The following is a 15,632-nucleotide window of genomic DNA, read 5'->3' as shown; positions in this document are numbered from 1 at the left end:
ATTTTTTTTTAAACATATTGATTAATTAGCAATTTGAGATTTTGTAAGCAGTCTAATGAGTCTATATAAAGAATACAAATTTGATACCAGTGAAGTGAGTGTTGAATTACTAGTCTGTCTGACACAGGATATAGTTATCAATATTGTTTATTTCTTCCCGCCTGTAGAAAAGCTTTGCATATCAGTAGAATCTCACACTTGCTGGTTGAGCTGTCAAATGTGAGCCAATGATACCGGTAGTCTGTCAGAAATCAACACTACCCAAACATGTATTAGCAACTCGGGTACTGTCTCCAGTTTAGATGCAAATTTCGAGACATTTTTTTAAATAGATATCATTAGTATTTCATACAAGAAAGATTTTATACCTTTTTTAGTTTTCATATTGTGCATTTCTTAGATATATTGGAGAAAGCCTGTGTATTTTTTTCAGAAATTTAAGCTGACAAAAAGGGAGCAGGTGAATGTACCAAAATTTGGAAGCCTCATACATAAATTCAGTTCGGAAAAGAAAACTAAACTGACTGTTTCATATTTTTTCCAATGCAATACAAAAAGGTTTTATCCATTTGGCCTAATTATCTCTCAAAACATCGAGTTTAAGAGTATGTTTTCATGTTAGGAAATATGACAGGGTATCTGTGTTGTCACACGGTAAATTTTTCATTCAACAGTCTACCATATTCACTTTATGATGCATCGCAATCGAATATACATTTTTTGTTGTTGTTGTTTTTTTTTTTTTTTTTTTTTAAGGTTTTCTTTTACAGTATATGGTGACCTCACGAGTTATCCTGATGCTTTCGATGGGTTTTATTTAAACAAAGAAAGTTCGTCAGATCGTAAAACTTGGTGGCATATGGATTAAGTGCTCACGTGAAGAAAAAAAATCAACACGGTAGACACCTCCGACATATGCCTGACAGTAGGGAATAACAGCTGAATAATGCATCTGTCAGCTGCTCAATGATAAAGAAGTCTGGTGTTTCCTCCAAAGTCTAGACAAATTCTACCACATAATTTATTTGCTATTTGTATATATGCGTGTAAAAAGACTGTTTTTTCTTAAATATGTTGGTGACATCACCATTTCCTACCAGAAACCGTCTTTCTCTTCCTCAGTTTTCATCCTACTTCATCCCGGAAATGGCAGGTCACTTGATCATAAATCTCGTTGATCGCGTTAAGTAAGACGTGGTTTGGAAACACGTGACGCGTTGCTAAGTAAACTAGAACAAATGTCTGAAAACCGGGAAGTGTGAATCTGAAAATGGCAGCAGCTTTAACTGATAAGAGGACGGTCATCATTACTGCAAGGGAGAGAGGTACCTCAAAATATCGTCACCATTTTAATGTTATATTACCAATCTTTATTCTCTGTTACAAAAAGTCGGATTCATGTGGTAAAAAAAGGCTGTTGGTATCGTTACAGTAGACATGTTCGCAGTATCACGGATACAGCACAGGGGCATGTCTAGTTTTATATTACAAAAATTAGTCAGAAATACCTATATATATTGTTAATATATAAATATAATTTCTAAAATATGAACTAAGGGAGAAGATACAATAAAACTGCAAAAAGATTTAGATACTATGTGTAACTGGAGTGAGGAATGGCTTCTGAAAATGCACCCGGATAAATGCAAACATACATATATAGGAAAAGAAACAGACTTGGCCACATATCATCTTAATAACAAACAACTACAAACAACATCTAAGGAGAAAGATATAGGAGTAACCTTTGAGCCAGAATTAAGTTTTGAAAACCATATAAGTGAAAAAGTTAAAAAAAAAAAAAAGCTAACACAATGTTTGGTATGCTAAGAAGAACTTTCCAGTTTATGGACATGAAATTATTTATACCAGTGTATACATCTCTAGTCAGATCTCAGCTTGACTACGCGAGTGCAGTATGGTTTCTTTATAAATACAAACATATCGATCTACTTGAAAATGTACAGAGAAGAGGCACATGATGCCTACCTGGACTACATAATTCAACGTATGAAGAAAGATTAAAAAAACTTAAATTATCTACGTTATCATACAGGCGTGTGAGGGAGGACATGATCGAAATATACAAAATAATCAATGGAGTGTACGACCAAGAATGCTGTACCCTCATAAAATTGTGGTCCAACATGTCAGAGAAGAACAGTGTTAGAGGAAATTCTGAAAACCTTTTTCCACAAAGAGCAATATCTTCTCTCAGAAGAAACTATGTCACTGTGAGATCAGCAAGGATCTGGAATTCTCTGCCGGAAACCATGATATCTGCCCCTAACACAAACTGTTTTAAGAATAGACTTGATCAATTCTGGGAAAACCAAGACATCATTTATAATTACAGAGCCGATATATCAATATAAACTTTTAAATAGCATTTAATGGAACTGAATACTAACTGTTTATTATGATCTGTATATACCTTATTATTATATCATTGTATCTATATATATATTGTATGTTGAGTCCAGTATAGAGGATCAATCAATCCTGATCTGGAAATAAACTTAACTTAACTTAATTAATATATAAAGGTATTTCTGACTCTTTTTGTAATATAAAACTAGACATGCCCCTGTGGATACAGAGTGTAAAAAAGGGACAGTTTGTTGTCTAAGGTGTCACTTTGTTTTTATGACCATGGCATAAAGTTCAATGTTTGATACTTGTTCGATAACCAGCTAGCTACTGTTCAGTAGCGGGAACTCATTTGGTCAAAAGTCAAAATGTCAACACAACTGCAGTAAACTTGTGTAAATCTAACATGAGTTTGCAAAATATAATCTTACAATATAAACCTTTTTAAAGAACTTGCATGGATTTGTTAATAGGCCAATTTTAACAAAACATTGCTCATTGAAAGATATTGGTTTGATCGATGTTCCTTTTTACACTATTTTCATTGTTTTCCTTTGCCAATAACTACAGTACTTAGCTACTGTAGAGAAACCAAAAATGTTATGACTTTGCAACTCTACTGAGTAGCTTTTTGCAACAGCAGTTTGACATTACTATGGTAAAGTATATTATGGAACATGATGTTGCAGGAAATTAATTTGGTTTGTTACTTTCCCTTTTCCAACATATGCATATACAACGGTAAATTACTTTACTACTTTGTGAGGATTCTTTATCAACATATCAAATTTCATTGAAATCCATCTGCAAACAGGATAATACTTTTTATTTATTTAGTAGACAGAAAATTTGGAAAATACATATAAATAGATCAAGCTAATTTTAATATTGACAACTCAACAATGTCAAACTGTTGTAGCTTTGTATCGGTCTGCATCCTTTGTTTTCAATTTATCAAGGTCAACATAGTTGTATCATAGATAAAAATAAGACAGCATGATACAGCTATACACATCTCTTTTTCTAACCCAACAGGTCCGGGTCCAGGACGATATGCTCTCCCTTCATCTATTGGGTTCATGTCCCATGACTGCACCAAGCACATGAAGCCTGCATACTCTTTTGGAAGAAGATTGTATGACGACTGTACGTAATTTCTTAATCTTAGAGTCTACCATTTGATATTTGGTTGAGGCCAAATTTCTTAATTCTTAAAATTATCTATACTTTGTAGTAAAATGAATGGTTTACACAGGACTCATCCTTTAGACTGCTATTACTGCTGTATCATACCTTACTGTTTACTGTTGCTTCTTTGAAGATATTGCTGTTTCCATTTATACTTTAAATCACATTTTTTTTCTCACCAATCACGTAAGTAATGTATCAAAAATAAATTCCTTAATTCGTTGCAGATATAACAATGTTTTGACATGGCACGAATATCAAAATTTGCAGACGTGTTGCACAAATTTGTTGAAATTTATTTTGACAGTGTACAGAAGTGATTGCAGCCCAGGACCTGCCTACTTTATTGATCCACGAATCACACGTCATGGAACAGATGGAACGCCTGCCTACTCCATGTTGGCGCGTCAACATGATCCAAGTAAGTCAGACTCGTAACAAGAGAATTTGCAGACCTGATGAGGTTTTACTTTAGTAACATTAACAAATCAGCCCAAAATGCTACGTGCCATCATTACCCCGTAGGCATCTTGGTTATAGCAAGGGCCTTGAGTTTTGCGTCATGTCTGTCATGTATAAAAAAAATAGGTTACTCTGACCTACATCAAAGAAAAAGTTTGTCAAGGCAGTATCTCCTACACTACTTGCCACTAGAACTTCATACTGAAATACACATCAAAGAAAAATCTTGTACAGGTTTATTCTCTTACTCAGCTTGGTAACACGAACTTCCTAATTTTGCCCGTCAGTATGGGTTCACCTTGGTAAGACAGTGTGTCATATATATCAAAAGTAGGTTACTTTGACCTTCATTTTGACATCTGACATACATCAATCAAAGAAAGAAATTGTTTAGGCCTGATTTCCAGCACTACTTGTTACTAAAACGTCTTGGGGCATGGCTTCACATGCAATTTGAGATTAATTCTGATATCATCATCTAAATAAGTGATATTCCCAAATTCATTCACATTATTACCACTGAATGTAATAACTGAATTATTCAATACTGTCAGGGACTGTCAATGAAACATTTAGTGACTGTGTAGAATTAGATCCTTCACACATTTGTCTTTGAATACTTGGCATGTAATTTCACATCTGGTGGGGAACTGTTATTTGCTGAATTGTCTTGTTGACAATGTAAATATCTAAATAGTTTTATACTTTTCTTTTATCCCAAAAGCAGTCAGGCCAAGTATTATGACCGGTGGTTAAGAATATACACATGTACATCGTGAGTTGTATATCATTCATTCATTCTTTGATTGACTTGTATAACCATTAATATTTTGCGTTATTGCTTCACTACTAAAACAAAAGAAAAGGACTGATTCCAAATTCCATCTCAATCCATTACAGACACCTTCAAGACCCCATCCCCAGGAGCTTACTCCCCAGAACAGGTCCACCCACAGGGCGAGAGACATGCAGCACGATACTCCATTTCTGCCAGAACTCCATACAGACAGAGGGATCAGAACCCATCTCCAAATAAATACTGTCTACCTCCAGTCCTTGGTAACAAACAGCCAAACAAGCCTGCACCCCCTGCTTACTTCATGTCAAGTAGACAAAATATTGGCAGCTATCTTGAAGATTTGGCCAAGGCTCCAGGACCTGGCCAATACAATGGAACACATCCCGATAGTTACATGGTCAAGGCCCCACTTTATTCCATGAGGAGTAGGAGTTACATGCCAGGTGACAATACAAAGAAACCAGGCCCTGGACAACACAGTCCCGAGAGAGTTAGCATCAACAAGCAGGCCCCACCACAGCATTCCCTCGGGATCCGACATTCAGAGTTCATTTGCCCTCTGATCACAGAATGCTAAAGGAACTGATTTTTTTTTTTTTATTTTAAACAGAAGTGCAATATTTTTACATAATTCTTTTTACCAATAGTCAATTTTACAGATAATTCATCGATGTCTTTAATCAAAAATGCAATAACTGCTTAAATTTTGTACTAGTATCCATTTGAAAATTCAACCTATATGAATAGATAGAATGAACACAAGTTATATTGTGATTTACAAAATTAACTTCATTCTAATACACATGATTACGTCATGGTATATGTTAACATTATTGTTTACAAATATAAATAAAGATGATCACATTATTTCTCCTCAGTCTTATGTGGTTATGGAAATTCCACCTTAAACCCATTTTTAAAGATTCATTGCTGACCAAAATACAATAAGTTGTAACATGCAAAAATTCCTCCAAGTGAAAAAATTGCAAAAATATTTTCCAACGATATTAGTACTACTGAAACACATCTATAGAATATCCAATAGTTATATTCTTGATTGGTCTCAGTGAAGACATTGAAACATGTACGTGGTTAAATTCATAACCCATAGAATTCTACAAATGACTATAACATATTTGTATACATCTTAGCATAACTATATTTAAGAACTAAAAACTAGAACACTGACAGATCAGCAAGGGAACTGTTGAGAGGCTCTATATCCCCTAATCAAGAAGCTTGCCATACGCCCACATGAACTATGATATGACACTTGTTTCCTTTCAACTTCATATTTACTGCACTTGAGGAAATGTAAATACCGGTAAAATAACCATTTGCCATAGCAATAGGCCAGTATAAGCCTTTGGCTGTGGTGACCTTACCAGAGGGTTCTTGGCGCCCACCATTAAATGATCAATATCAGTCAAATGAAAGACTGATCTTTTCCCTTCTTTCCCTCTTCCTTCAAAACAATGAGCAGCCTGCAATTTTCTTAATCCAAGATGGCCATACTCTTTGTCATCGATTTAGTTCTTGCAATCAGACATGCATACACATCTTGAGACCAAGCTTAAGGGGAACATCTACATTCAAATTTGAGAAAGACACATAGCCATTTTATGGTACAAGAAATTGTTAATGAAGTTTCAATTGTCAAAATCCAAGATGGCTGCCTTTTGGCCTTGTAAGGATAGTGCTATACAGGAATATGCATATCTAGGGATCATGGGGAAGCTACATATGAAATTTGAGAACTAGCAGTAACAATTGTCAAAATACAAGATGGTCGGCTGTTGGCCATGTTGTTCTCTGATTGGTCCCAAAAAGTGATATGCACAACTAGGCACAATAAGTGTCAAAATCCAAGATGGCCACCTGTCAGCCATTTTGGTTTTAGATCAGCCCAGTGGAACTTGCATATGAAATTTGAGAAAGATCCTTTCAGTACTTTCCGAGAAATAGCGATAACAATTGATGTGTTCCCCTTGTTATGCATATTGCATTATGGGGCCGATCATTATCAATTGTCAAAATTCAAGATGGCTGGCTGTCGGTCAATGTTGGTTTCTGATCTGTCAACAAATGTTATATGCACAACAATTGACCAAGGGGAACTTACATGAAATTTCAAAAAAGATTCCCTAGGTACTTTCAAAATAGCAAAAACAAACTTAAATTTTCAAAATTCAACTTTCAAGATGGCTGTCTGTCATCCATGTTGTTTTTCGATCGGCCCCATAATGTAATATGCAGAACAAGGGACCAAGGGGAACGCAAATATGAAATTTGAAAAAAAAAAAAATCCTTACAGTACTTTTTGAGAAAAAACAATAACAAGAAATGTTTACGGACGGACCAAAGACACAGTGATTTGAAAAGATGGTGAACTAAAAGGCTTATTTGAACTTAAGAGGATGTTTGCAACGCTCTACCTCAGATATCTACCAGGTACTCAGTACATGTACTTGCAAATAAATTTCAGGGTAGATGGTCTTCTGGAAATGAGAAGACATTTTTTCTCATAGATTTTTACCAATTCTAGTCCAACAAGTTAGATGGTTACTGGTTTACCACCTACAATGTACATGACTCTACCTATTCGTTTTCTAGTCCAAAATAACCTTAGACTCGAGTAAATGTTATATACATTGTATGCATACTGTATAGTTGCAGAACTTTAAACGTAAATAAACAATACAAGGAAAAGATTTGCACTGCTGGTCTACATTGTAATCTGAAGAACCTTTACACACAAAAGGGAGAACTATATACGCTTCTCAAATACCAGTGTTACTACGGAGTATATTGCATTGAAATAACTTTTGTCTCCTGTCGAGTGAGAGGTCTTTGTGGGAGAAAGCTTGAAATATCGTGAGTCTCCAAACGAGGATGTGACATGTGGCTTCCATGAATATTAATTTGCAATAGACCTTATGAATAGTTATAGGCGAAATGCTTTAACCCTCAGCTTTACTTTCACTACAGTCAATGTTTCATTTTCAAACTGTGTGAGGAATACCAGTAATGAGGCCAAGGATTACTTAAGTAGTTTCCAACTTATTAAACATAACTTGATAACAAGATTATTAAGTCTAAGTTTCCAAGAAATCATTTCCAAAAATATAGGATCTCAGGAGAAAGTCAAACATTGAAATAAACAAATAAACAATAACTTGGAAATAAGTAATATGCTGCTCCTGGAAACAACTATTGGTATATATCATACGGTTATAAAGCCTACCAAGTTTCAAAGAAATTAGTTGAAAAATGTAGAGCTTCATACAAACAAATTTTACACACCAGACAATCAGACAATGCCATACCATAAAACCATAAAATCTGACAGGGTGTATGAAAACAAGTCATAACAATTTACTTTTTGGCTCATTTGTTGACCCAATCAACATAAACAACTAGAAAGGAAGAGGAACCCGCATGTGTATGTGGAATTTGATGATCATCCATTTCGTTTTTGGAAAGAGCTACAACAGTATTTGTCCAAGGATGGAATAAAGGTAATTTGTACAATCTAAAATGATTTGAGAAGGATCCATGAAATATGTTCAGAGAAATAGCAATGCTTAACAAATTTCAATTGTCAAAATACAAGATGGTCAACTGTTGACCTTTAAATAAAGTGCTGATCTTTCTCAAAATACGCAAGTTTAAGGGATCAAAGGGAACCCACATGTGGAATTGGGAGCAAAATCCTTCCAGTACATTTCGAAGAAATAGTGATAATCAGGATTGTTTAATGATGGATGATTGGCCAGACAAGTGGCTCCAACAGCTCTGATGATGTGAGCTAAAAGTTGGAATGAATGCGAGACCTTTATCAGTATATGTAAATGTCCATTAATTATGACCAACTTCACCTAATAAGTTATAAAATATTTACAGATTAGTGGTGACTACCTTCTGCCAAGTAAAATATTTAACCCTTGACCTTTAGTTGAAGGACTTGTTTGATAATGATAAACTTTCATTTTCTCAAAATTTACCAATTTAAATGAGATTTTAGTTTTTACCTTGACATGACTGACAGTTTACTTTCCTTAATATGCTAAATATCTTACAAAGATTAATCATTGTAATCATAATCAAAGTAAACAAGAATGATGTATATGTTACACAACACCAAATTAAAGTTACATTTCATTATGCTTTTACCACCGTTCAAAAGGGTGAGCTGGTTTTATTTCATTTTTAAACAAACTTTCAATTTTGCCACCATATATTCCAGGAATGCAGAGTAAATTTGAATGCAACCCATCAAGGATGCCTAGTTCCAGTTAGGGTTAAGCAGTCTTAATTAAGATATGGTTAAACTGTCGGTCAGATTGCTTAAACCATTGACTCTATGACCTTGATCCTTGGTCATTTGACGTAAATCCTACTAACAGTATACCCTTGACTTCATAAAATCTTAATGTCAACCAGTTCAGGAATACAGAGGTTGTAGACAATATAAGATAGACAGCATACATAGTGTATGCCAGCTTCTGCATTATAAAAGCAGAGCAGTTACCATTTGGTGAGATCATAGAATAAACTAAAATACAATATAATGCGGTAGTTTGTATTTTGATACATATTTGAGAAAATAACAAACCATTTTCTTTAAACCTTTACTATCTATATATTCTAAATAATAAGAGAAGAAATTATGTATATCAAAATTTATTTGTCAAATTCAAAATGTTCAAGCAGGAAAAAAAAGTATTATTTACAGAGAGATACCAGAAACGAGAGGAAGAAGATAGTAATAGAATCATTCAATTGAACAAACGAGTATTGGTAACACCAGCAATACAGAACATTACAGGTACATGTATTTAGATTTAATTTAATTCTACTTACAAAGGTATGGGTTGTTTTTAGGTATTTGATGGCAATTTAACTGGTCTCGAATTCACACTGCCATTAATTTAAATTCACAAATTAATTTTCAAACTAAAACAAAATATCTTACCAAAGTTTAATTCTCATGTGAATTGATCAAATGAATGTATAAAGTTAAAATAAAAGATAAAGACAGATTAAGGAAGGAGAGAAAAAACCTGAACAATGATGAAATAAACAGGAAAATTATGACCATACTAATAACCACTTATCTGTAACATATAATAGCATACATCGTCTCCTTCAACTTGGCATTAACATCAGGAGTTAACAAGACAATATTTGGCTATAAAATTTCAAAAAACAATGATTTTCACACCCACATTAACTGTTGTGTATGATCAGTGTCAATACAAGAAATGGCCAACACAGCATAATCATAATTCATAAATGATTTTAAACAACTTAAACTTGATAAGCAAAGATAATGTTAGCAATGCCAGCTGTGGAAAACAAATCATAAATATTGGCCTGGCAGCTCCTCAACCTGGTAATGTTTTGGTTGGTCACTTCAAGATTGAAATCCATAGTCATCAAATACTACTTCTCCAGTTCTCCCACATTTCAAAAATGGAATTTTGCATTTTGCTGAGAAAAACAATTTGGTTGACTATAGCTATTAAAAGATTCAGATATATGTATGCCAAGACTTGTATTTCACAACATGTACACAAAACTACCTGGCAGTTTCCTTTCAACACAGTAAAAAGGAAACGTGCTAGTTTACTCAATAGCAAATTTACTTTCATGCTTACTGTAAAATCTTCATAAACGTAGTTCATGTTTTACTGCAGATTGTCTGCAAATATATAGGCTATAGGGACAATTCATACTAGATTCTCTCAAAACAGTGTAATATTGACTAAGCTTTTCATAATTTGTTAACATCACCATGTGAACTTTGGTGTTGTACTTTGTTTCTCCTGCAGTAGCTCATAAGTAATTTAACGTACCGGTACATTTACCTAAGAATAACTTGTTTATATACAGTAGCACAATACAAGTTATCTACATTAACTAGAAACAACCTATTTGCACATAACCCTTTAATCACATGTGCATCCACACGTGAATACTTAAAGCAACTGCAACTTTTACTTGCATTCATCTAAATACATGTATCAGCCCGACTCACAAGGCTTTAAACTCCTACTGTGGCCTATATATTACAACACGGCCATTGGAATTAGAATACATATTTGGATTCCAATGTTCTATTATTAGCCAATATGATATACCAACACAAAATCCTGTCTATGTATCTAGAACCACAGAGGCAAATCATTGTATTCATCAGAACACATTTTACTTGCTAACAATATAACTCACTTCTTCTCATGGCCTTTATCAGCCAGGAATTTTGTAAGAGTTAGTTTAAAGACGTAATGTGCAAATTTAATCAACTCCAGAATAAAAAAAAATATTTAAGATATTTTTTTCCCCAAAAATCTACATCACAGATAATTTCATTTTGATATGATTCCATTCTCTTTATGCCATGAAATTATTCTAGATCTCTTACCTTTTCAAATAACTGCGTAACCAATAAATGAAATTCACTGAGAGCAAAATATTCAAAAATGTTCATCTGCAATATGATTATAAACAGTTCATGTACAATCTCAGTTCACTATTAATAGATATACATGTACACTTTTGAATATATCATTATTGTATAATTATGGGTAATCTTTACTGCTCTCAAAATAGTTTTATCACATAAATTGAATATTTGTTTAGCTTTCAGAAACATCCCAATCAGTGCCTAGCATGGCCATACTATCCTTTCACACAACTCTTACCCCTGCAGCACACAATATTGATTTGAATCACAAGGTATCAAGAATACACTTATATTATTTACAATATATCTATCCATCACAAGCTAAGTCTAATTGTTAACTACAAATATGATATTTTTGATTCAGTATCATATGAAGATGGATTTGAGAACTTTACCTTTTAATAATACACTTTTCAATAATGAATATCTTAAAATTTAAATTTGAAGATTCCAAAAGAACACACATTTTTTTTAAATAATGTAATTGAACAAATGAACATCATCAAACTGTTCACATGATATAACCAGAACTGTCTCCTTTGTTCACTTGATATTTAAGATCTCAATAATTTGTAGATCTGAAAAACACTAATATTAAGGTCTGTGTGCAGCAAGGTTTCTTCAGGAAGGACGCCCAAGAGATGGACAATGAGGTATGGTGTGTAATGAGGGATGGTTGTGATCGTGGCGATGATTACTCTGTCTAGTGTACATTTGTATCTGGATCATGAACAGTTGTTAGTCTGCATCATCGGGAGGCCTCTCCGAAACAGGAGAATGTGAGGTTCTGAAAATAAAAACACATTAGCACTGTAAATTCATTTTGTGTTTTGTCTCTGTGCAAGCTTAATAGTTAAGCATTGAAATTATTAAAATAGTTTTATTCTGTTTTCCTGATGTGTTTCTTATTGCAGATTATTTGTTACCAATTTAGGGGGATTTATGATGTTCCCTGTTGAAATTATGAACACTGGAGTTGTGTCTGATTCTATAATAAGACAGAATCAGTTTTTGTAAATTTCTGCTGTTTCTTGTTGAACTTAATGAACACTGAAGTTTTTTGAACATTTATTGAAATCTCTGATTTTCATGTGAATATTTTTTTATTTTTTTTTAAATCACCATCACCTGTTTTGTATCCAATAAAATGATAAAAAAAAATACCTCTCCACCTCTTCCTTTTTTTTTTTAAATTGGCCTGAGAACTAACTAATTCATTTAGCATGGCCTTAATTGTTGGTTTTTAATTGACATAAGCATTCTTTTTAGTTAAACACCAGTTTGAAGGATTTCTTTTTGATGTTGCTCTAACTGCTAAGAATCACGACAGAGTCAGACATGGTCTTTATATTATGTGTATAAGTACCAGTAAAATTAACCTCCAGTTTGATGGAAGTTCCATTTTACCTGGTTCGTGTTTCATGTAATGTATCCAGCCCTGGCTCTGCTGCACCCCCAAACCTCTCCACTCTGTCTCGGACATCAAATGCTTTGGAACAAGCTTGGCAATTTCCTTTGGCAACACAACATGTCTGAAAAAAAATAATATAACTATTGAAATCGTGACTGGCTTTTAATGATTATGTAAATGGTAAACATAGTGATAGTTTGTTTTTTGTTTAACATCCTATTAACAGCCAGGGTCATTTAAGGACGTGCCAGGTTTTGGAGGTGGAGGAAAGCCGGAGTACCCGGAGAAAAACCACCTGCCTATGGTCAGTACCTGGCAACTGCCCAACATAGGTTTCAAACTCGCAACCCAGAGGTGGAGGGCTAGTGATAAAGTGTCGGGACACCTTAACCATTCGGCCACCGCGGCACCACAAAGTGATTGTCACCTTCTACTAGTTCTCCACACATACAAGCACTTCTATAAATTTATATAAGATAATGGACTGTGATATATGCACCTGTGCTTTTCTATCAACGGGTAGGAAACTCCTCTGGAATTCAGCAAGACGGCTTCAATGATTTAGTGTGCCTATATATATATAGTATATACCAAATTTTGGATATTAGTATATAATTGACTGATATTAAAACTACACTGGTACTCGCCTTGTCTGTCAATAATACAATCCATATTTAATGTATTAACAGACAAGGTGAGTACCTGTGATAACAGCACCTCTAGATCTCTTACAGCATTTAACCTAACCACAGGTGTCTGCTATACTCTAGATCTGAATCTGGTCAATATTAATAGAAAAAATAATACCCCCTTTGACCTAACTTATAATGAGTGCACTAGTACTGTGCACTTGCAAAAACACAAATAGGGTAAGCTAATAAATACCCTGGTACATGTACAGCTCCTCTCAAATTAACCAGAGTGAAAATGTAGAGCGCTGAGCAGCAAATAATATGCATGTAATAACTATATATATAGCTACCACAACACTTGCTCTGTTACTGCCATGATAAACAATCTCAACTGGCCATCTCTACACTTCTGTTGTCTTATTCAGACAAATCTTGTTTTATAAACTTGTTCATTATCATTAATGTTGCTACCAAACAAGGAAATCTCACAACTGGTGATGAGGATGAGGGGTGATCATGACCTTATATTCAAAATGCCCTTAATTAAGCCTGAAGGCCCAATTAATAGTCTGATGAACCAAAAGCACCAAAAAATAGGTAAATATACTTGCTTTAAGTTGCTTTATAGTAAAGTTATGTCAACATTAATTGAAATTGTTACTTTTATTAAATTCAATTTCAAATTACAGATGCAATGTCAAATGTGCATGCTTCAAAAGAAAATTTCATTGGTAAAAAAAATCATGCGTGGCTATTTATATTCATGTGAAACCATATAAACTGTCTAATCTGAGTTTTTTCACATTGTTTTATTCAAAAATAGCCTGGCACGACATAGATAAACACCAATACAATATCATATTGTAACTGTTTCACACAAAAAACATTTTAGATAAGCTCTCTGAATTCTATAGTTTTACATTACACACAAAAAAGGAGTGTAAGCTAACCAGACATAGGTTTGTGTGTGACATGTAGACTTATTCCAGGTGTACATGGTACATGTGTCTTATTTTAATTGACATAGACAACCTGGTTACCTGTGCATTGCCATTCAGACCAAGCGTTCGTCAGCAAATCAATTGCAACATTTCTTAAATTTTCATACAAAAGTTGTTTGCCAATTACTTATCAACACCAGTCATTTATTGATATAACAAGTTGGCATGAATATAATCATTAATATACTCTTTTAGGATTACATTATTATATTTGAAGGATCATATTTGAATATTAATGCTGGTGTAATATGGGGAGTACAGGTGTCATGTAATTAAACTTGGCATTCAAAACATAATCTGGCGGTCACCGGATGAGGGACAGGCAAAGGTCTTTGTCTAATCTTATAGATATAGTAAAATAGAAAAATAGGTATTTCTGGCTATTTTCTTAATATAAGTCTAGACATATGCAAGCCCATGGCCATGTGGGGACAGTTGCACTTATAATATTAGGTCGAATATATATATTCGGTACCCGGTGAACAACTCTCGTTTGAACAGTTTTAATATTTGACTAGTTGCAGCGATATCGGACGTTATAACATCGGTTAAACCGGAAAACTAAATTACTAATTATAATTACTGTACGGCCTCGGTCCGAGTTAACATCGTTGATGGTAACGGTGCATGTCATTGAATGACGTTATGTGTTCTCTGTTCGATTTTGAATGATAGTATCTAGATCGGTTGTTAGATAACTAGATAATTAAGGAGTTGAAGAAACTGACATGTTCCAGTCAACAAGATAATTTGAAAACACAACGTTATAAACAGTTCTATGAAACCAATGTGAAGGACATGTCCAAACACAACACGCGAGAAGGCGCACCTGTTAGCAACACATGCATTACGAATATTCACAGTCATAAATAATTGACATGTTACTATTTACGTACCTGTATTCATAAGTGTCGTCTGTATATTTGTCAGAATAATAAATGCTTTTGTGTGCCATTTTACTTTATATTGCCTCAGCGGTGCCTACGCTGATTGCCTTGATCGACTTCTTTTCGAATAGTTCGGGAATGTTTGAATGACATTACTTAAAGCTGATTGGTCGGTAGCATATGTCACGTGATTCTGATAAAAACAAAGTATTGCACACTTTAAACACACCTAGTGATATACATTAAAGGGATATTTTGAATCGTACAAGGATGTTGATATCAATCCCATTCACTTTAATTGCATATGATGGTTATATGTCAATTGAAAATAAACAAAGTTGAAACAAAATTCATGCATACAGAAGCGAAAGAGATATTCCGAACAGTCAGTGCGTGACTAAACTACAACCAAT

The 15,632-nt window shown here is 34.0% G+C and overlaps 3 protein-coding genes across 3 annotated transcripts in view; 1 reads left to right on the top strand and 2 right to left on the bottom strand.

Moving 5' to 3' along the window:
* Window positions 1-1,175, bottom strand: part of LOC117333940 — a 28,559-nt gene extending 27,384 nt beyond the window's left edge. Inside the window, exon 1 of the mRNA XM_033893359.1 lies at window positions 1,098-1,175. The gene's annotated coding sequence lies outside the window, so the exon portion shown is untranslated. The remainder of the gene's footprint in view (window positions 1-1,097) is intronic.
* Window positions 1,150-6,197, top strand: LOC117334711 (outer dense fiber protein 3-like). The gene is made up of 4 exons (XM_033894500.1): window positions 1,150-1,325; window positions 3,406-3,516; window positions 3,866-3,979; window positions 4,921-6,197. The coding sequence occupies exons 1-4, from the start codon at window positions 1,271-1,273 to the stop codon at window positions 5,394-5,396; spliced, it is 756 nt and encodes a 251-aa protein (XP_033750391.1). The 5' UTR covers window positions 1,150-1,270; the 3' UTR covers window positions 5,397-6,197.
* A 3,292-nt stretch (window positions 6,198-9,489) lies between these two features.
* Window positions 9,490-15,378, bottom strand: LOC117334707 (cyclin-dependent kinases regulatory subunit 1-like). Its single transcript, XM_033894491.1, has 3 exons — window positions 15,229-15,378; window positions 12,696-12,820; window positions 9,490-12,075 (listed from the first exon to the last, which is right to left on the bottom strand). The coding sequence occupies exons 1-3, from the start codon at window positions 15,285-15,287 to the stop codon at window positions 12,014-12,016; spliced, it is 246 nt and encodes an 81-aa protein (XP_033750382.1). The 5' UTR covers window positions 15,288-15,378; the 3' UTR covers window positions 9,490-12,013.
* Window positions 15,379-15,632: the final 254 nt, after the last annotated feature.

This window comes from Pecten maximus, chromosome 9 (genome assembly GCF_902652985.1).
Source record: "Pecten maximus chromosome 9, xPecMax1.1, whole genome shotgun sequence".
Classification (NCBI taxonomy): domain Eukaryota; kingdom Metazoa; phylum Mollusca; class Bivalvia; order Pectinida; family Pectinidae; genus Pecten; species Pecten maximus.
Note: the sequence above shows the minus strand (reverse complement) of the source record. Positions and strands in the feature narration are given on the sequence as shown.